At 36.0% G+C, this 23,935-nt stretch overlaps 1 protein-coding gene and 1 long non-coding RNA gene across 2 annotated transcripts in view; both read right to left on the bottom strand.

The window, feature by feature from the left end:
* Positions 1-15,299, bottom strand: part of LOC134803395 (C3 and PZP-like alpha-2-macroglobulin domain-containing protein 8) — a 136,639-nt gene extending 121,340 nt beyond the window's left edge. Inside the window, exon 1 of the mRNA XM_063776217.1 lies at positions 15,196-15,299. Coding sequence (XP_063632287.1) covers positions 15,196-15,260 — 65 coding nt within the window. The 5' untranslated portion in view covers positions 15,261-15,299. The remainder of the gene's footprint in view (positions 1-15,195) is intronic.
* The window catches only part of LOC134803405 (uncharacterized), a 351,777-nt gene that overhangs the window by 187,142 nt on the left and 140,700 nt on the right, over positions 1-23,935 (bottom strand). The window lies entirely within an intron of this gene.

Here is a 23,935-nt window from a genome sequence, read left to right as displayed (position 1 = left end):
CAAAACATTACACAGGGACATTTACGATCTGCCTGATCGTACGATCGGCCTACGACATATCTATTTAAATGTATAAGGAAATTAAGCATGAATATGGGTGAAAAATAATTAGTCTGGTATGGACGTAAAAATTGCAAATAATTATATTCTTCGTTGGCCGAAAAACAACAGAAAGACCGTTCTACTAAAATTAAAACTTAACGAAACTTTTCAATCTAAATGGAAAACTGGACAACAAAATAAACTACATAAACCTTGGGAAAATTTGACTAAAACTTCGTGAACACGACGCGCAAGTATGTTCGGGTGTTTTTGGGTTTCTATTTACAGAAGAGTAAATATATAGTTCGGATGAACCAGTCCCGCTCCTTCCTGTTTGAACATGTCTCTGCGAAGCGTTTGTATTTCCTGATACTGTTTTGTTAGTTATAAACTGTGGAATGAAGCGGGATCTTCATTAGAATTCTCATTTGAAACTATCGCTTTGTTTTGTTTGCAAGTGTCTCCGCTTGCCTCTTTATTCCTGAAAGAGCTCAAGAGGCATTTGTTAAGTGTGCTTTGTGGCTGGAGTGCTGTTTGTGTTTAGTTTGAGGCGGGGCTTATGATCATAATGAGTCAGCGGGAGCTAGTAATGCGGGAAAATCTTTGAGGTTTAACACCAAATCTTGAAACTTACGGTCTTACGGTATAATGATTCAAAGGTTGACAGAGATTGAACATAAGTTAGATCTAAATACTCTAATTAACATGTTTAATTTTAGCCTTTTTATTTTAAAAGGTAGGTACTATAATAAGTAGGTAATAACTACTAAATTAAACTGATTATTAATAGGAAACCATTTATGTACATAATTAAACATACAAAGGTACCACAATACAAATACTAAAATAAATTAATAACGAGCTCAATTAATAACTAACTTAAATCTAAAACAGGCTCTTGAGACATTGTACCAAGGATGCTGGCGGCATTTTCTCGTTGTATCGCAATGCTGATACGTTGTGTGAGGAAGCCGCCAGCTCTTCGGTCACCAGTTACGTCAACCAGCCGCTTCGCGATTTCTGCTAAAAGCTTTTGCGCGCTGGGACCCCATGGACCTAAAGTTTCAACTCCAAATAGTACAAAATGGAACTCTCTACCGAGGCTTTTATATTTATTACGTTAATTAATAATGTCCGTATGTACCACGAATGAATGGCAAAGTAACAATATAAAAAAAAATCCACAGATCTCGTGCCTCTCACGACCTTCGAGTACATTGAAAATGAATGATTAAAAATCAGATTTTCACATTTTTATTTCATAAAAATTCTTAAAAATTAAAATTATACGATACTCGAAAAGAAAAATAGTAAAGAAATATACGTTGCACTATAAGTGTACAAATCATTTTAGATAGTAGATTGTATAGATATAATAAAAAACCAAAAAACAAACACACACTTAAACATAGTTATATTTTTATTCGAAATCACTTTTTTATTTATTGATAAATCTTTACAATTAAAATTATACGATACTCAAAAAAAGGAAAGAAATATACCATGCACTATAAATGTACAAATTATTTGAGTTTCAACAATACTTATTTGTACAACAAGAGATAAAAGTTTGATATTTCTTCGAGTGCTTATTTTGAGTCCCGCGCAAGTGAAAGATTCTATAGTGTAATTTAGAATATTGAGCGTAGAAAGGGACTCCAAAGCACACGATAACTAACTAAACGATGTAAATAACTTTGATCTCGTGTTGTACACACAAATTTTCACTTCAGAAGTGAGAACGTAAATATTAGACATCCTGAACCTGTAAAATTTAGGTAATCCTTCTTCATCACACAGTAGAACACGAGATCAAAGTTATTTACATCTCGTGCGCTTTTGAGTCCCTTACTACGCTCAAGATTCTATAATAGATTCACTCGCTACGCTCGTGAAACTATTATAGAATCTTTTGCTTGCACGGGACTCAAAATAAGCACTCGAAGAAATATCAAATTTTGCTCTCTTGTTGTACAAATAACTATTTCACATTTTTATTGTGAGTGCAAAATTAGTTACGGACCACGTACTGGTCCCTAGGATGCCACAGGGGTTAAATCGAATATCGGTTTCTTTCATTAATGAAAGAAAAGATAGTTGTATTAGACAGATATTAAATTTGCAGGATTTTTTTATACTGAGTTTTACAGAGTAAAGTAACGCAAGTCTTACCGTTTGTTTACATTACGGAATATTTTGTTGTTATAGTCGGGCAAGAATTCTTATCACTGGGGTTTCATGTTGCAACTATCAATGACTGTTGTTGTATTTGGAGGTAACTTTAAGTGCTTCTTTCATACCCACTTATAAGGGTATGGGCGGTGTGAATATCAAAAGTAAAAACGCGAGTAGTTATTGAATTTGGCTGAATAAGGTTGAATGTTGAATGACTTTAGATTTGAAACAAATTTTACCGGATATATCGCGAATAGTATTTAGGTTGTCGCGCATTACCGATGCTCGTTTTATGTTGACGCAAATTGCAATGCACACCACTAACGCATTTGAGAGTGCATTGGAATCTAAGAATTTGTGACTGTCCTTTTTTGAGCGATCTTTCGGAGTGATTCGACGTAGTATGGTCAAGTGGTTATTGCTTGCACATGTAGGGGCGCTCGGACTGCGCTTTTTTTCCCTTGCCTATCCGACAACAAAAAAATCAGTGTTCCTGTGTGTTGTACCAACAATGCTGAGTCAAATAAACTTACAACCTAATTACAGAAGCTATCGTAGATTCGTAGATAATTGTTGTTAGTTATCTTTGATTTCGAACATTACTACATTTTAATACTTCCATCAATTGCGAACGGGAATGTTCCTTCCTTCTTTTCCAAGGCGAACCCTCTTGTCGTCTGACGTCTATCCGAATTTTCTCGACGTATGTACCTATAAACTAAATTGTTCTAGACACTAGTCCCACTAAACAGATCTCACACAGAATCGAATCACTCTCCAACACCACTAATCACTGATCACCAACACAAATAAATAATAAGCAAATGTTGAAATCACACTTACCTATAACAAACAATGTCAGTAATTACCTGCACTCACGAGCACACTTAAGGGGCCCACTGATTAACAGTCCACCGGACGGTATCGGCTGACAGAACAAAATTTTGACAGTTCCGAACAACTGACAGGCCGATACCGTCCGGCGGACTGTTAATCAGTGGGCCCCTTTAGATATTAAATCATCTAAACAATTTTGGAAAGAAATAAAAATTTTGGAAATTAAAAAAAAAACCATTTATATTTATTTCAGTAACATATCAAGCTTTAACTATACAATAATCAACAAACTTCAAGCATACTACTTGTATAGGTACCCCGCGCCGCCGCGCACGCCTCCTGCGGTATCCTGACATTTCGCTACATAAAGGATAAGCCACAGCCTAGGCCGTAAGAGATAGAGAGGTCCGGTTTTTTTCAAAATGTAGCCTAACTCAATACCCCTAGGGCTTTTTTTCATTTTTTCGATATCGCTTTTCTTTTTCGATAAATTGTCGATTTAGTGCGACAAGACACCGAAAAAATGCGTAATTTTTCTACATTTTTGAGATTTCCGAAAAGAGTTTTTGACTTTTTCAAAATATTTTTTCACCATAATATAACCCTTGTTAAGACGAATCTTTTGAGACCTAGACCATTCACGTAGCCCTAAAACTCACGAGACCAGGGTGATGTCTCACTCTGGCTGAAATTGGAGGGCTATACTGATGCGATCGAAAAAACATTTTCAATGTTAAAAGTTAATTCACTACATAGTATTAAAACCTAAAGCGTACCTGAATGAAGAGTTCAGTTTATAAATACTTATATTATTATTTATTATCAATGTACTTAAACAAACTGTTATAGGTAGTCCTAATACATAAACCTGTACCGCACCCAGTTTTTATTTTAAGCAAAAGCTTCGAGACAAATGGCCCCATAATGTCTCGATTTGATAAGGGTTGCAAGTCGATATGTCGAACACATATCCGGCACAAAATTGTTCCTTTGACTCAAGCTTTTATACGAACACTATGATCTCCCTGTATATTTACCGAAATGTTTATGAAATTGGATACCTACCTGCTTGTGTAGTGACGACGTTGTTTTGTTGTGACAGCTTTTTATTGCTAGCAATGCGTTAGACAGTTGACAAATGATACCATCCTTATTTTGTACCTACTTACTAGAACGGTATTTGACTTTTAATGACAACTCGTACAGTCGTTACACCGGTTACACCCCTGATACTAAACTTAAAGTGTTGATGTTGACGTGAAATTGTCACGTTTGTATATTTGATATGTTTAATATAATATTTAAAATTATCTAATCTGAAGTAATAGTTTTCGAATCAGCAACTTTTCATTGGCCGAGATGTTAGGTAGGTAGGTTAGGTTCGTTAGGTAGCTTCAGATGCCCGAAGGGCAAACCGCTCAGAAATAGGAGCCCCGCGAAGCGGGGCTCCGTCTAGTTAAGTTGCGAAGGAAATGTTTTTTGAAAAGAAACAGTCCGACGAACTCCAGATTTGATGGACACCCCAGCGTTTTTCATAGTTTGTTGTTGTTATGTCAGGCAGCGCCACGAGTGTTAAAAATGGGAACTAAAAACTGTCAAAGCGGCGGCTAATGACTCGCTGTATTACATTACGGCTAGCCGTGTTGAAGAACGTATGGCGCCGAATACATTCCGGCGGATTCTCATTCAGCCGCATTCAATCCGGCTAATCGTTAAACCGCCGCATTTTAAAACGCCCCTGTTTTTGAAAACGGCTAGCCGTAATGTAATACGGCAGATTATACGATCCGACTGCGACATTTACATTTGGCAATGTCAGCAATAAAAGTAAAGGAAATAGCTAATAAGAGTAGGGTACTAAAGAGGAGATGGAATAAATGGATGCTGATAAGCAATAATGCGTCAACCCCCATAAGCAACATTTTGAGAAAATGGCGTCCAAAGATTTTTTCTTGATTTTTGAGTGTTTGTTCTAAAAATTAAAGATTTTGTTCCAACTGTTGAATTTATCAATATAAATACAATGAATACTAGTGATTTATAATTATAATATTCGAAATAAATTTAAATTTGTCGCAATAATCACCTTTTTGTTTATTGCAAATTGCAAGATGACGTGAAATTTTCTTAAGAACGTGTCATTATACTTAACACAGTTTTGCTAATTGTTTTAATCTGCCTTTGACCTTATAATCAACATGTTATAGCACATAACTTGTTGTTGTTTAATACTAACTTAATCTACATTTTGTTTGCCAATAATCAATCAAGCCTCATAATGCACTGATATGATATTTTTTTCGATTTGCAAGAATGATTCGAGTCTAACAAGTTATTTAAAATCATTATAATTACAAAAATAACATTATTTTACGAATGTGCATACATTCAAATTGTTGAACTTGGCATTTTAAATGAATTGCTAAGAAAAACTGCAGCATTTTGCGGTTTTGTTTAATCTATTTCGGCAAACTTATCTCAAAAATAAAACCCTTACAAACTAGTGTGATTACGCTTTATAAATACCTTATTTCGATCAGCGTTAGTATTTACCTCTTGAAAACCGCAACAATTAACAGATTTGTATACTAAAATAGTAAAATTACTTATTATAGACACAATTTTAGTACACTTACCTTCATACGCGCTTCTGGCAAAATAGAACTAACGGAATGTGTTTCCGCAATAGTGAGTTAACCTCGCTTAAGACATTATTGACATTTTAGTATGCGTTCTGCACATTACTGCAATAAGTTAAGGTACTAAACGCATTAATGCAAAACAGACAGCACGTGTTAACGGATTTGTGTTAAACTTTTTTCAGTCTTTCGGAATATTTACTTATTTCAAATCATTAAGGTCATTTTTGCTAAATGTTGTTGAGCGGACCAGCTACAATATGGCATTAAAATCTCATTTTTTTAGTTTTTGTGGGTTGACACATTATTGCTTATCAGCATGCAAATGAATGAGGTACCTATCAGTGGCGGCGCATCTAGATTGTTCGTAGGCAAGCCGTAGCTGAGTTGCCCTTCCTTTTTAGGGTTCCGTACCCAAAGGGTAAAACGGGACCCTATTACTAAGACTTCGCTGTCCGTCCGTCCGTCCGTCCGTCCGTCCGTCCGTCCGTCCGTCCGTCTGTCACCAGGCTGTATCTCACGAACCGTGATAGCTAGACAGTTGAAATTTTCACAGATGATGTATTTCTGTTGCCGCTATAACAACAAATACTAAAAACAGAATAAAATAAAGATTTAAATGGGGCTCCCATACAACAAACGTGATTTTTGACCAAAGTTAAGCAACGTCGGGAGTGGTCGGTGTTTGGATGGGTGACCGTTTTTTTTTTGCTTTTTTTTGTTTTTTTTTTGCATTATGGTACGGAACCCTTCGTGCGCGAGTCCGACTCGCACTTGCCCGGTTTTTTTCATAAGTTTAAAGAAAATAGCCCAAGAGCCTGAATATCAGACAAGCCGATGGGAATCGAGTTCTATGGACGCTCCGCCACTGGTACCTATAAGTCCTATGTACCTATATCTGGCAATGGCTTGTCAGTCGCAGTCACAAATGTTAAACGGATGTCGTCTGGCCATCAAGTCGGTGGTGCGCCTTTAGACACATCGCATTTTCAATTCCAGATCCTTATTGAGTTGCAAGGTTCTGACGGGTTCTCCGAAATACCTATCAATCAGTAGTCATAATTACCTAACTATTTTAAAAGAACATCAAAGGCAGAATAAAAATGGTTAACCTACCCTTTTTGACTGTGTAAGTTTTTTTGTAGATCTAAATAGCGATTATTACTTCCCTTTCACTATAGTAGACCCAAACCAAACGGACGACCGGGGTCATCTCTTTGAGTATTGTACCGGGGTCATATCTCTATCTCTCTCACACTGCCTGCGACCATACGAGCGTGATTGAGAAGTTTTACGACCCCTATGAACCCTAGCGTAAAATTACAAAACCCACCTCGAAATTTAAAGCTAGTGTTATGAAATGAATGCATCGTCTCTCCTAAATATAAAAGTTGGTTAGCCAACCTATGCATTTTTAACAAGATTCAGAAATAATTGCCTAAAATATATTTTTGTGTTTATTTTCCATGTTAAATTCATACTCATTCACGAATTTTATTCTTAAATAACTAGTACGAATTAAAAAGCTCCCAAAATAATTTTAAAATGCTCATCTTCATAATGAGGTCGTCCACATCCATTCCCGGGGAAGCGAATAACGTTATTGTACGTTTCAACAAATTCTGGCGACAAAAGCTCACGAGTGGACTCTTGCGGCGTCCGCTGATCGATAAACTCTTGAGATGTGATTGCATTTCTGCAGCTTTCATTTATAACGAGGATGCCATGATGGAAGGTGGTAAACATAATTTAATTTCGATATTGATTTGGGACTGAAAGCTGTCGTAAAATTTTGGAAAAAAAAACAGTCTTTACAAGCATTCTAAAAGTTACCTGGCAGGATGAATTGCTATTGTTACTAAGTACTTTTGTTACTATGTTAAGTAATTTATTAGAGTTTGACTTACTTATAGTATTAGGTACTAGAAAAGGTGCATGAGGGCAATTTCAACTGCGGGATAATTTCATGTTTTACATTATTACCTAGAGTGCCATACATGTCCAGATAGCGAAAAAGATGTGTTGTGTGTGACTCTATTTAATAATGTTTACCCCGCAGTCGAAATTGTCCCCCTGTACCTTACCAAATTCATTTTCCTATATTGGTAAAAATAAACATTTAAAAACATTTAAAATTCAAAAACATACCCTAAAGACATTTGCATATGCCAATGTATTTTTAAGGTGCTACCTCATATTTCCAACGGTCAAGTGCCAGCAAAGTGGTGTAGGCGCGTGACTTCATTGTCCCGACAGCGTGGCTGGGCGAGCCAAGCAACAAATAAATAGAAAATGGTAATGGCCGATACGTGAGAACCGAATCCGGGATTGGCTTCTGTCAGCCGGGTTTAATGTAGTATCGCTGCCTGTTTATGCGTCGGTCTAAAACGTGCCGCTAATGCGGCACGCACGGGCATGGACGGGTTTGGGAAAAGGTTTGATTAATATAAAATACTTCTTAGGCGATTTCCGACTTGGTAAATAGAAATAACGAAAAATATATAGTAAAAAACGACTCCAAGTGATAAAAGACCGTGGAGCCTCGATTTCCTGCAGTAAGCCGCGTATTTATAGTGCCACGTTGGTACGAATCATACATACCCGTAGTTTTGAAAACAAATTGCTGAAATTAGTAAGGAAAGATAAAACATGTGGCGTGCCTTCTCAGATGGCACAATCTATATAGGATTGTTGAACGATGTCCATTTGAAGTCAATGATGGCACGTATCGTAAAACATCAATAGTTAGAGTAGTTAATACCGAATGTAAAAAAACTTAAGAGTACCTACTTTGGCAATTAAAATAGGTAAGTACCTACCTGTCGAAATTAATATGTATACCTACCCTAGGTTGTGTTAAAATAATTCAAATTTATGTAGTACATGAGTTAAGTAATATTATATTTTATAAACCTACATAAAATAAAACTGCACTAAGCGCGGTAGGTATTATTTAACAAAGTAAATGAAACATGCAGAAGGAAACAGAATAAAAAACAATACAAAACAATGTAACGAACACGCAACAGAAACTACAGCTATGCTTGAATACAAACGGGGAATTGTTTGGGGAACATCTGGTTTGTTTCCAGGCTTTTTGTGGATCAAATGACACTCCGATGTCGACAATTTAGTGCGGAATTCATTAAGCTGCGCGTCCATTGGGACGGGACATTTATGTGGACTGAATCGTAATAGTATTATATTATGAGGTCTAGTGTTTGGTATTGCGAATCTTAGTGGAAATGTAATCGGATTATTATGAATAGGTAGGTAACAAAACATTTACGCGGTTAGTTTTATTGAGGTCCGTGCTCAAATATGTTTAGAGGTAATTTACCTTACACGTGATTGTGTTGCTTGAGTGCATTAAGAAAAGAAACCGTTAAATCTAGTTATACTAGATTAATTTACTTTACAATCTCCAGACTAAAAGACTGTAAGTAAAATCTCTAAACACTATTTCACTTCAATGATGTGTTCTTCAAACTGTTCTCATTTATGGCGTTATTCATACACACGCCAAAGACTTAATTTACTATTAATCGTTTATCTTAATCTCTTACTTTGAATTTTGTATTTGTAAGAAAGGGATAAATTATAAATTTACTAAATACTGTGTAAACATTCTAAAGAAAACCGAAATTTGTTTATAAGTAGATAATTAAGTAGTAGGGACATATAACTACTTTCTTCACAAGCAAAACACAATTTTTCCGAATTAGTCCTAAAGCAAGAATAAAAACACCACTGTATGTACATTTCCACCCAAAAAGTCGTACAAACCAAAACGAAAAAAGCCAGCCGAGAAAACTCAACCTAACCAACCGTTAACGTTCCATTTTGCGCGGACACTTTTTTGTTAAAATCATTAGGGCTGAGCCATGCTCAGCCGCTTCCATAGATTTCCTCCACAGTATGACTGAAGACGTGCCCGCGGCTCATTACGCCGTATTGAATTATTCATGTGCTGCCAGCCCTGGCAACCCGCCTTTTCCTGGAGATAAGTATAGCAGGTCAACTTCACAAAAAATCGTTAAACAGATTTCATAGTTCACCCGGACAAAGAGTTTCGAAACTGCTCCTTTACACTTTGAACCCAAATGCATACAAAGACAAAGGAATAGTATTTTGTATTAAATTAATTCTTCGACTAATCCTTGTACCTACTGATTCCAGATGCATTTGTTCTTGACTAAGTACTTCCAAGTTTCGGTGTTATTTTAGCCGCTGACTTAAATGTATTGACTTGGCGGAAGTTCGAACAATCCATTAAATCACACCACGAACTGGCGTACTGAAGTTTTCTCCCGCCAACCCCCCACCACCCACTTTTCAAGCATGCCCAGTGACCTGAAGGTGTTAGATCAAAAGGCTATATACTTGCTTCTAAATGTAGCACTTTTAAAAGACATTTTATTGCCAATAAATGCATCCGCAAATATTTTTTGGCATGAACTGGGGTATCAATTGGTCCTGTTGACTTAATTATCAGTTTTAAAAGCAAAAACTCTACTTAACTAATATAAAAGTGAAGGTGTAATGTCGGTTTTTATAAACTACATCGGCACTTTTATTATCAGACCCTTACGCCGTGACTTAATTAGCTCTCTCGACTTTATTGTCATTTTTCATGATTCCATTACTTCATATTAAACTAGACACTTTTATGTAATTTCCACGACACTCAGTTAATTAGACTTGATAATTAATTTCAAAGACAATATCGTTACAGCCTCCCTCGGGCTGTAACGTGAAATCGTAACGGTAGGTGAGGTAGCCTTCAAACTACGGCAACCTCTAATTAAACTAATATTGTATCTCACAAGGCTTCATTTCTGCACTAATTACAGTAATTATTGAGATCCTGATTGTGTATACCTGATATGTTATAGGTACCTACCGCAACTTTCACGTTTTTAGTTTCTACTCTACCCCATGAATGAACAAACTGGGTAATATTCCACTCTAATACTACCTTCCACACTATTCAGTTAAGTCTAGTTCTTAACAGACATATCTTTAAATATTGTATTAGTAAAGAACCAATTAATCCGTTCTAAGGAACAGTTTACATAGCAGACATAGCAGTAGAATACTTTTACTCGAGTTTTTTAATTATATTTAGCTGTTCATGAAGTCAGAAACACGTACTTAAAATCTGTCCGGTATTTTAATAACTATATATATCTAAATTATTTTTAAGAAGCAGAAACGTCTGCGAACGATGCTTTTAGAGAGCTGGAGTATCGATCCAGAGGCCGTGAGTTCAAATCTCACCCAGGCCAACCTTTTTACCTAAATTACCTACTCTCCTTAATTATATCTAAAAGTTTTTGTAATGTATCACTTGATCCCCTTTGCATCACGCATGTCGCAAAGCGTTCGCCACGAACAATTTTGTGAGGAAAGTGCTATGTAAAAACTTTTACGGCCCAAAGTTAGGCCATCATTAACCCAGTCAAAGTCACCGCTAACCCTTGTAGCAAAAAACACGAAAGGTCGGGCGGTCGCGGGTTCTGTTGTGGTGCTCAAACTTAATGTGTATCAATGCAGCTTCTCAAAAACTCTATTCCGTTTCTTAAATTTACATACAAAAGTGGTAATGATGACCAGGTTTAGTATAATTTTATATAGGTAGAAGGTAAAAAAATTATACAAGTTAGAATAGGTACTATATTCGTGCATCACGCTCGCATAAAATAGCGTCGTTAAGGCTAATCACATGTTTATAGCTTCCATACTACTTATTAATTGGTTCTTTTAAAATTTGAAAAATGATTTAAAGAAGAGCGTTTTAAGGTACGCGTCCACTTGGCGGTATCGTACGCAACGGCCGGATCGCATCAAACGGATAAATTTTTCACAGTGCGTCAACTGTATCGGCAGCGTTCGGATCACCGACGTGAGTACCAGCATACGGATTGACGATGCCAGTTCATTCGGATTTTCGTAGTGAGCGCACGTGTGGACTCCGTGAGATATGACGTGTTTGTGAGAATGGAGGAAAGTGATGAAGAACAATTTGTCGTTATAGCTTGTTTGTTAGCAGAAGAGGAAGAATATGCAAAAGGACGATCGCCAAATGCAAATGGCCGACGATGCAGAGCGTGCGCGCTGGGCGCGGTCACTGATCGGCATTCCGTATGACGTCATCGGCACGAATCGCAAAAGTTGCCTCTCGGAGCATCGCGCGGTGTCGGCATTGCCGATGAGCGATCCGTACGGTGCGGATCAGTGGACGCTGTTGTATGAGTTTCTATACAAGGCATACTAAAATCCGTTACGTGCGATACGTCCGATGCGTGCGATGCGGGCTTGTGGCCGCTTACCTTAAGAGTAGTGTTTAAAAAAATATTATTAAATATACTACCACTAGTTAACCAAACAGTCGGGTAAAAATTAATGGCTGTGTAAAATTCAAAGCACTTATCAAGGTATCTAATGATATTTTCTATCCTAATGACAAAATAAGCTTTCTCTGTCTTCGCTATTCGTTGCGTGCGTGGTCGTCCCTGCATCCCAGCAGTTCACAGCTAACAAAAGGCAACATACATTCGTGCCACAAATTGATCGTGATACGGAACCCTGAAATTCTGAAATCCCGCTTATTCTTAAGTTCCTTTGTAAGCAAACTCACGAACTTGTTTCAATTAAATAGATGACTTTCGAAAATAAATCGAGTTTTCTAAGCTCCGCTGAAGTGATGTCGACTAGTAAATTTTATTACCAAGGGGAAAATGATTAATTGATTTTTGCCGTCGAGGGGTAGCGTGGAGGAAATGACAAACAACGTCCTTTCATACAAGTTTAAATTCTACAGTGTGTGGTTAAATACAAAAATAAATACCTCATGGTTTTTCCCTATTTTCATGGTTACAAGCTAAATTCATGCATAAAAGGCTTTGATTTTATGCTAATTTTCTACCATTATTCTATTATATTATGTATTTTATATTTAGGTATAAGATATATATATAGGTATACGAATAAGATATTTTTTACCGCTTTATATTTAAAAAAAAATATTTTAAGTTCCAAACTAAACAACAGAATCGGCCGCAGAGTGGAGTTTCTCTTAGTGACATCGTTCTTAAATTTGAATACTGCGTGCTACATATATAACTTTTTTATGCTATAGTTAGTAGTTACTCTTGCCAACTACATGTCTCTTCGTCAAATTCTTCTAAGAAAATTTCGTGTGAAATGTCGAGGTAGGATAATTAACATCATTAAAGACCGTTGAATTCTACTATAGAGAGCGCTTTTTTTCCGCTGTATTACAGAAATATAATTAACGATGTGCCTTTCCTCGAAATTTTCCCGAGAAAAGTGAAATCTATCGGAAACGTTCTCGGAAATTTCTCGGAAATATTCTCAGAGACTTTTACCCTTTCGTCGCAAAAGCGATGAATTCTTTTGTTTAATCGCTTATAATGTATAAGATAACACAAATACCATGGAAGCTTAAAAGCAAATACTTGGCCCATTCATAGCAATATAAAAAATAACACTAATGGATAAAAAAACTAGGAGTAAAACAACACAAAATTGCCCAAACAAGTTATTTGAGACAAAAGCTATAAACTTAACAAAAGTAAATATCTCATTAAAAATATTAAGATTGTTCATAACTTATTTATGCTTATAAGAGAACGTTCTCGAAAAAGTTGGAAATTTTCCGGAAAATTCGGAAAGGAATTCTCAGAAACGAGAACGTTCTCATCGGCACATCACTATATATAATACATAAGAAAATCCATATATTCTGAAACAAGTTTGACTTTTTGTTACGTCCTGAGTCAGCGTTTCCCGAGACGACGGCTTCCCTAATGATTTCGAGACAAGAGCTCAATGACACCGCCCTCGTTATAATAAGTCTATTTGACGTTTTCGCTACGTAAGGATAATAATTATACACTTTATTTTACCAAGAATTATTAACTCTGGCAAGTTTATACAACGGACTCTGATATATAAAACTGATGTCAAATTTACTTTCGGATTACGGACCTGAAAAAAAAAGTATTTTTTTTAAGCAGCAACAGCGCTGTTAACTTTTTTTTAAGTAAAGTAGGGACCTACCTCATTAAAGCTCCCTTCTAAATAACTGAAACGTATTATTTATTTATCATTTATTTTCCCGCTTGCCTAGCATTTACCGGTTAACCATCCGTCGAGATGGCTTAATAAAGCCTCCAAAATAAGTGATTGTTACTTTAATTTGTCAACGGGAGTATGAAGAACGCCCAAGGAATTTGATTTCTTTTCCCCTTCGTACCTTGTCACTGACAAAAACATTAAGATTCCTAGCGGTTTTAATAGGTCTGTACTTACAGGATATCAAAGTGATATGGACAGGATAAATCTAACGTTACTTTTTGACACAGCTAAAAGGAGAAAAGACGAATGAAATTTTTATCCTGACATTATCACGCAACCATCGTATCGACTCGTTCCAGACGACTAGCTTAGTTAATAGCCAAGGTATTTATTTTTCTTTATTGAGAAATCTGTTCCAGTCCTTTGGTTGGTCTAGACTCAATAATAAATCGCTGCCCCAATATTACAGGGTTCTATGTTACATTTTCAAGATAGTTGAAATTCGACTTAATGTCACTATGACAATGTTCAATTTTCAGTTCGATAAAAGTGAAACATACCTATAACCCTGTAATATTGGGGCAGCGAAATATTGAAACTTCTCTCGTCAGCTATGTTTTTACCAAGTCACTGGCTCAACATTACAAAGTTCTATGTTACATTTTCAAGATAGTTAAAAATTTCAACTTGAAATTCGACTTAATGAATTTGTCACTATGACAATTGTCAAATTACAGTTCGATAAAAGTGAAACATAGAACCCTGTAATATTGGGCCGGCGAAGTTTAAAGCAAAACAAAACAAGTCATTATAAGTTTACTCCCTAAAGTCATCGCAGGAAACATCATCTCGATATTACGGTTCGAATCAATGTCCTTAGTTATCGAGCATCGAGCGTCTCGTAATGACGTAGTAAACATCACTAATAGGCACAGTATTTACCGCTCGACGCTTGACACGTTTTCACTTTCGCTCCAGCGGCGTGCCCCAGAATTCGAATAAAACCCGCCTTTCCCACACATGAGTGGAGCGCGGCTTTCATTTTTGCACTACGCTTTTGCTTTGAGAAGGTCAATCGTCGAGTTTCCTTTTTTGTGTAAATTCTTCGTGTAAGTGCTAAGCTCTGTATTTTGTGTATTACGTACGGTAGTGAGAACATCCAGATTCGCCTTAACACCTATATACGAAGCTTTCCCGACGAGATTTTTAAGCAAAAAACATAACGCGTATTTAGTTTCGAAAGAGAAACGATTCACGCTACTATGCGAGTTATGCAACCAATATATTTCACAGATCAAGAATGACATTCACGTTTAATTGTAGATCTGTGGTATCTTTGTATAGCATGTTAATTAATTATGTTTACGTTGAAAGAGGCCAATAAATATTATAAACTTACGTGGTACACTTGCCAGCGCTGGCGATTGCCAGCTGCAGCGCAAACAGCAGCGCTGCGGCGGCCATCTTGCGGACCACCGTGACGTCAGCGCATTTCAGCACGGCCTGAAACAAACACAAACAGTTTAATTGAGCATCATTAATACTGGTAGGTAATTAAATAGCGCATTAACCCATTCAGCGGTAATCTGATAGTCGCTACGCCTCTACGAGTTTTCCCTACAGAGCGCTGCGGTACTTGCTGTACCTGTAGGTAGGTAGTAGTTACGTAGCAAGTAGTTATTAGCACTGCAGCAGCACGTAGCGCTACGATAACATCGTAGATGTCCCTTAATTAGTTTAAAAAAACGGGCTATTCAAAAACTAATCTTGTTTCTAACCAGTATGTAGTAAAATTAACAAATAAAAAAAGTAAATTTGACTTTATTTTCTTTTTTTATTCGCGGAAAACAACAGTAATATATACAGTCACGAGTTGTCATTAAAACAAGTCGAATTTACTTCCAACCCAATATTACGATGATGTTAATACTCCGTTCCTAACTCACATTAATGAACAAAATTATCAAGCACCTATTCACGTCAGACCTGTCCAATTAATATGAGATACTCCGTTATTCTCTTTCTTTATCTAACATGCAAAGTAGCATTTTCAGGTACCTACGAGTATAAGACATTTATTTCTCATAAAATAATTACATATTCACATACAATGAAAAACATCTACCTACTAATTAAATTGCATGCTGAAACATATTTGAGTATTGCAACAAGTTTAGTGATGTAAATTTATATATTTATAATATTAAGCTAATTAATTGTGGGTATATTCGTATTTATGACGTATAAAAGCCATTTTACGACTTTGTAAGCCTAAGGGCCAAAAGGGTCGAGTTATTCTAGGCTCTCTTAGGGGTTTCCTACAATTTTGGCTGGTTTAGCAGAAAACTAATCAAGTATTAAGTATTCAGTACCTATACTGAAGAAGGAACTTATCTAATATATTAACATGAATATTTTATTCAACTTTACTCTAGCAACAAAACTGTCGGGACAAAGCTAGGAAGGTAATGATGACATAAAAAAGAAAGATTGTAGGTACTACAATCGATCTAAATACCGAACTGGCTATTAGTAGGCAAACAAATATTTACAAGTTTTATATCTTTCCATCCAAAAATGTTTCACTCTCAGTTTAATTTTATAGAATTTATTATTCGGAGAAAAAACACAAAATATTTCCACAATCATTTTTATACAAGAGTACACTCGTCTACTTTTAGAAAACATACTCGTACCATTGTGTCACTGTCAACAGAACTACACAAACGTATCAGATATCAACTCTACACGTAAGCTGCATTCTGTATCAGGCACTAAAACGTCAGAGGTCATAAAAACGTTATCTCCCGCAGCTACAATTCGCGGACCTTATTATTATTTCGGTACGAGACGTACTACGTGACGAGTATAATAACAACTCATGCTCTCAGAGCACAAGAACAATTTGTAAGAGATCTGCGAGACCTTGTAACATTAAACAGGGAAAGTTGAAGAGCTGCTTAGGCCAGGGAGAGCTGGCGTAGTTATTTACGGCTCGATTCGGAAAATGAATTAGATTTCTACTAGACTTCAACAAGTTACGATACGGATAATTTAAAGATATTTGTAAGATAGATATGTCAAATTTGACGTTTCCGCGATTCTGGGGGTCCTCTTGAACGATTTCGACAAGTTATGACTTAGATATCCAAGTCACATCTAGTCGATATCTAATGTAGATCTAGTTGATCTCTAAATCGTCTCAAGATCTTGTGATTATCTCGAAATCCGAATAGGCCTGTTGCTCGCATTTAGTAGTAGTAGTAGTAAACACTTTATTGCACAAAACAAGTACATAACACAGAGAATACAGTAAATGTGTACAAAGGCGAACTTATCCCGTTAAGGGATCTCTTCCAGCTAACCTTTAAGTAACTGATAGATACATATGAAATGGTAGTCAAACTAAGATAATATGTACATGACGGCGAGACTAAATAGTTAAAAGAAGTAGCTAACCGTAGAAATATAACTTAATACGATGCGTAGCATTAATACGGTAGTATTTATGTGAGGTACGAGTAGGTACCTACGTCTAACTCTTTTGCTATGAAATGTAATAGCTTTCAGGTTGAATTTAAATAGAAAAACTCTTCATTATCTTAATAGTTTACGCCAATTCCACCGTTTACCCATTCCCACCTTATTCAAGAAGCTGCCATGGGCACTAGTTTTTACAAAAGCAATCTGTTAGACGTTTAGTCTAGAAACTAGGTCTTGTAAGGGAAATATACCTTATCTTGATGTTTGGATGACGGTCGAAAGCACCATAATTAAAATGCAAGTTATTTTGAAACAGACCACATTATCATAATTATTTTAGGCTACGAAAGCCATATTTTTTGGATTATTGACAAGCCTTAAATTGCAATAAAATTACTACTCGTCACCATGGTATAATAATATACTCCGCCTGGTACTCTCTTCCCGTCTTTTCTAGGTCACCTGAGTGACACACGCCTACGTCATCATGCGACAGCGCTATATGATAACATGCGATAGCCCTATACAAAGTGGCAATGTTATTGTGACGTAGGCTTGTGTCACTCTGGGAAGAGAAGACCATGTTTTATTAGACTATGCTCGTCACTTAATTTTATGATTAAATTAGGTTTGTGAAATAAATTACATGTGTACGAGTTAATTATTATGTCTACAAGTTTCTGGCTTATACTTAAATCTGTAAACTACCTACTAAACCTACCTGCTATCCACATAGATACTAATTGCCTATTGAGCCTAACCTAGAGTCCTGTACAAGGGGCTTGAATCTATTCATCTGAGCTTTGATACTTCAGACCAGTGGAATCAGTAGGATAACAATAGGCTACTACAATACTATTGTACCGTAACATTGTTAGAAATGACGGTTTAGTTTAGGTCTCCTGTTCAAATAAGCTACTTATAGGTATCATTCCCGTGGTTGCTGGGTTATCATCATACTAAAGAGTTAATAATAGTTCGAATAGTTTATAATAATGTTCGCTGTTGATAATAATCGTTATAAAACTACTAATTTTATGTTTGTTTTCAACTGACAAAGCCTTAACCTTAACGATCGACCTCTATTTTGCGATTGATAAATGGTTTTTACACATTCATTTAAATAAGATTATTTTATTCATAGAATTTGTTCTGTTTATTTAAAGGTCTGTTTATTAAAAGTAAATCAATTATTGTATAAAAAATACTCGAATTTAAAACTTCAAGTAATTCACCCGTATCTTGCCCCTAATAGTGTGAAAAAATAATTGCGTCCTCTTCCTCTACTTTTGTCTGGCATTTGTTTGCGACTGGTTTAAAAAAAGTAGTCAACAAATCTTTGAGTAACTTAGTTTTTGAATAGAACTCAACAAACATCAGGTCTTATAACCTTATTTTTCTTCCCGCAAACCTAAATTTCCATCAAACACTTGAACACCGAATTTCCCGTCTACAAGGCACCCTCCACTTGAGGGCCCTTACATAAACCTTAGCACACAAAGGTGCTAAACAGTTAGGGTTGGCACTCGGCGCCATATGGGCTTGAATTAGGGTGCTGCCTCAGCTGCAGGAGACAGGTAAAACATAAAGTTCTGAGAACCCTTTTGAAGCACAAATTACAAAAGTGGCGACTAAGGAAACAAAGTTAAATGACCGGGCTGATGGAGTTTAAAATATAACTTAGTTAAGTCACACGCACTAATGTTAATGGTTGATTATGTTTAGCTTAGCGATGCAAGACCTCCAGTGAATGAACACTTAAGCAAATATCCAAGTTTGAAAAATCATTTCTCAGCATTCATTAATAATTGGAATAATTAACTGGAATTTTATCAATCCTCATTTAATAAACAAGAAAGTAATTATTTCTGCGATTTTTTATTATTTTCATAGTTTTTGAGTTGTAGCAGAATTTATCAAAAAGTACCCAAAAACCTAATGAATGAACATAAAAACTAGTGAATGAACACCGCAAAACCCAGTGAATGAACATTATTTACATATTTTTAATCTGAATTAAAAAACATTTTTAACATAAAAACCGTTTGTAGCTCTATTTTAGTAGGTAGTATAGCTAAAGCGTTCATATCTTTTTATCCCTTCATATTGATTTAAATTCAATAAAATGATGGTTATTCACCAATAACACAGCAACCGTTACATATTAATAAGAAAAAGAGAATCAATTTTTAAAACAAGAAATAACGTGCATATTTTTATGAAAATAGGTCAGGCTCAGCAAGTAATGCTTAAAATAATAAACTTGGCATTGCATTATTCGTGGTTATATTGTTCATACATAGAATTAGTAGAAATCTAGTAAATGAACAAGCCAAATTTTGTATTGTTCATACATAGGCATGAAAAATCTAGTAAATGGACTATAGAAATTTGGTTTGTTCCAATACTGGCTGAATGAATCAGAATCGTTTTCTATGCAGAATCACAAAAAACAAGTTCAATACCATTTCGTTTACATATAAATTTTGAAAAAAATGTAAATCTAGACTACACCAGTAAATGAACACACCGTTCATTTACTGGTTTCAGAACATTTGATAAGCCAGTAATGGAACTATAAAAAATAAAGACTTAATAGCATAATACGCCGACAAAGTGTACATTTATAGAAGGTTTAACTCTTAATCAAACCAAATAACTCAACTTTGTACAGGTAAACATTAAATAAGCACTTCATATGTTACTCCATACGTACACTGTACTTACCTGGGATCTAATTTTTCCTTACAAAACTTCAAAACCAGAAACCTGTAAACTTCAAATGCCAGTCACATTCAAACTGGTCGAAAATAAATTTATCACGGGTTGCCATTGCATAGAAAATAGAGTTGTTAATAAGAAAAAAAATACGAAAAGTGGTGGAAGTTGCTGTATTTCTTATTTTAGACAAAAAACGTGATTTTGTTCATTCACTGGGGGGTGTTCATTCACTGGAGGGTTTACCCTACCTACAATTCTAAAATATGTGTTTGACGTGACTAAAATATAGATTACTTAAAATATAGGCCACAAAATAAATGGAAATAGCAAGTAGGGAATGTATGAACTCGCAATAAACACTAATCAATGTGTAAACAGGCCCCAATATGAAGGCCAGCCACCTTTACCCTTACTGATCTAATTACATATATTATACAATATTAGTTACCGTACGGTTTCCTTGTTTATATTTTGTGTAGTTACCTATATAAACATTCCATTACAGTTAATGGTTAAATAGGTTAGTTTTTTCAAAGTAAAAGATCCTTTTTCAACTTAGTCGAATATTACGACGATAGTAGGTCGATTTGTGAAAATTAAGTATGTATATTCTATAAGAAAATCTTAGAATAAAGTAACAAAATAATATGAAACTTAACATGGCAAATGGCAATACGAAATCCGGAGTATAAGAAGTAGGGCACCTACGGTGAAATCCGACGCTAAATAGACCCCTGACGCCGTACACTCGAAGTTTTACACTTATACAGGGGATAAAACGGAAATCTTTTCTGACGACAACCTGTACGGATATAGCTTTTGAAACTTTTTCAGTGCTCTAGTATTTCGATCTGCGAGGCAGTCTTAAGGTGGTAAAGTTTTTTATGGATAATGTTTGTTTTATTTACATAAGGTTTTAGATATTTAAAGCCAACCCTAAAACACACCACAATTATATTAAACTACAGCAAATTAAATATTTATGGTACAACTAACCCTAGAAAAACAAAACATTTTTCATTTCTCATGCTCTGAAAGTGGGTCATTGTTTATCGGAGGTCGCGAAAAGTGGCATATTCCTCTATGTCCTGTCTCATGAGCAACGAGGTGGAAACAAATTGGAAAAAAATCGTCTTATTTTCCTGGAACAATTGGAAATTGTTCTTATTTTACTCATCCCTGCCTTGGATTGATTTTACCTTTACCTGTCTTTCCCTAAGCGACAGATATTCCCCGACATGCTGTATTCATCGCAAGTAGGTCCGGAGAGAAAATTCATAGCCATAGATCTACGACTGGGTACTAAAATTACTGATTTTGACAACTCTTTGTCACTTTATTTTGTTTCCTCCTATTTGAAATGAAAAGTAAAATGTTTAACTCTGGTAAAAGGCACCATTTCTTTCATATTCTACTATTAATTATGAAATATTAATTTATTGGTGTAATAAAAAGTAATTTTTAATAATCAAACTACAATTATTTGCTTTACAACGAGGCATAATTGTTGTTTAAGCCCCCGCGTTACTAAAATAATTGTATTCAATTGCCCGCCCTTTTATAATAATATTAAGAAACTTCGCCAGGCTACAATTCGATTAAGATAACCCTTTTATGTAACTAATCACAAATGTTTAATTAACGTAGTAAAGAGTAACGTGGCACTTATAATATTAAATCAGTTAAATTTAGTGAGAAAATCTAAAACAGTTAAATATTTCAAAGTCAATAGTGGTAATTAATCCATAATGTCACCCCGTATATTCATTTGAATATTACCCACTTTACCCCTAGCACACTCTCCTGGAAATAAGCACCTCTTTAAACTGTCTAGTACGGTGGAACACACTAATTTTCACACCCTTTTGAAGGATGAAATACCTGCAAAGCATCCTCTGGGTTATGGCGGATAAGAGCCGGAAAGCCCCAAGAGTCCGGTAATTAAAACATTGCGAAACTTTTTGCTGAGAATAATTTGAGTAATATTTACAAGTAGCTTGCGGTCGTTAGAAGTTGGGGATGGTGAATGAATATTATTAAAAGTTTTTGTAAAAGACGAATTTTATTTGATCGCCTTGTATAGAAAAATATTTATCGTAGGTATACGTCCTAGTAGGTACTTAGGACGTCCTGTCTCTGTCTCTTTACTAAAATAAGGACGCTACGCACGAAGAATGTCGTATATTGACATACCATTTGCTATCTCAATCGCACGCACATAATTATATTGCTGTGCCGCCGATTATACCAGCAGTCAATGCTACTGTGCGAGCGGGAGCAATATAATTATTCGCGATAGGAAATGGCGTGTCAATGTACAAATTCCTCATGCTTTGCGTTCTTGCTTTACTTAAGGCCATCCAGCATAATCCTAGAAGATGACTGGAGTGTAGAAGGAACAACTTTACCCACATATAAAAACGACGAATGACTACCTCAATCTGTAGCAATCGAATAGGTACTGCTAATGTTATTGAGTGTAAAAACAAAATAGTTACAAAAATAAATAAAAAATAATACATAGGTCAAACCTACGTGCGACACAAAACTCATTATAATGAATTCGCATTAAATATGTAGATATTACTAGCTGTGCAATCATTGTAAACGGCGTTTATCTCGCTATAAATTCAAGTCATCCGTGCAAATATAAAATACAGCCGAGCAAACTCTTGTTGTGAAATTTATGTTTGAAAGCAATTTTGGGATGAAACGGGAAAAGGTATTGAGGCAAGTTTGAGCTGGAAACAATTGCTATTAAAATCTTCTTTCTATTCTTCTTTAAGAGAAGCTAAGTAAATCTTTTTTACTGACCCATTTATTTCCTAGACTTATATCGACCGGAATATGGACCATGATTACCTTTTGTATTGTTTTCGAGCTCCCGATATTTCGACGTGGTTACAATGTTGTTCGCGGGTAACTGAAGATAGCGAGTGGGCGTCAAAGTTGTGTCGGCCGCGCTCGGTCTACCCTCATTCACTAACATAACAAAACAATACAAAAGGTATTCACGGTCCATATCAAGGACGATATAAGTCTAGTAAAACTAACCGTGAATCATTCAAAACTGCCATTTATTTCCTTACTAGCTGTGCCCGCGGCTCCGCCCGCGTGGAATTCGGTCTGTGTCAGTAAGCGGCTAATTACTAATCCTAATTTCTCTCCCTCTCCCCTGGAGGCGGAACTTGAAGTAAAGTTGACAGATGGATATGCTAGAGGACTGCAGTCCAGATAAAATATTTTACAATTAGGTACCACTAAATAAAACTACACTCCAAAATCAATAGTTTTTTTCGCCCTTATTCAAATTTTACACGTGATTTAAACGCACAGTTAAACGACAGAGTAGTAGATGTATATCGGACGATACAGTAAGGTATACGCGCGCGAGCGAAAGCGAAGCGGCCTGCCTGGCTAAAGCGCCACTCACCGTGGTTTTCTTCAGACTCCTGAGGCAGACCACGTGCCCCTTGTAACCTCAATGCGTTGCGAGACTTTCGCGAAAATTTGGATTTTTTTCTGGAAAGCATGGTAATGCGTATTAAATGCGAGTCCCAAATCGTTTGACTCCGCAAACGACCAGTGCCGATTTGATGCCCTAAGCATTTCTAGACCATGGTGCCCCCTCTCTCTAGGTTCATCGAGATTACATTGAATTTTTTTGGTTAGTTGAGTGACGTTCATTGCCGCATTACAGCTGAGAATGGAAGTTAGTCACATCATTTTATCACGAAAATTGACAGTGCTGCAGCAGTAACGTTGCAACAGAGTAATGCTGCTGCAGTCGCCATACCTTAGAAAGTGTTTGAAAACGCGAGCGAAGCTAGCGCGAAAATTTTTCGATTTAAAAACGCAATTTGATAGACAGTTGTACATTTTTACTTTTAGTATGGAAATCAGTCACATCATTTTATCACAAAAATTGACAGTGC

This window comes from Cydia splendana, chromosome 2 (assembly GCF_910591565.1).
Source record: "Cydia splendana chromosome 2, ilCydSple1.2, whole genome shotgun sequence".
Classification (NCBI taxonomy): domain Eukaryota; kingdom Metazoa; phylum Arthropoda; class Insecta; order Lepidoptera; family Tortricidae; genus Cydia; species Cydia splendana.
The sequence above is the reverse complement of the archived record's forward strand: the minus strand, read 5'-3'. Positions and strand labels throughout refer to the sequence as shown.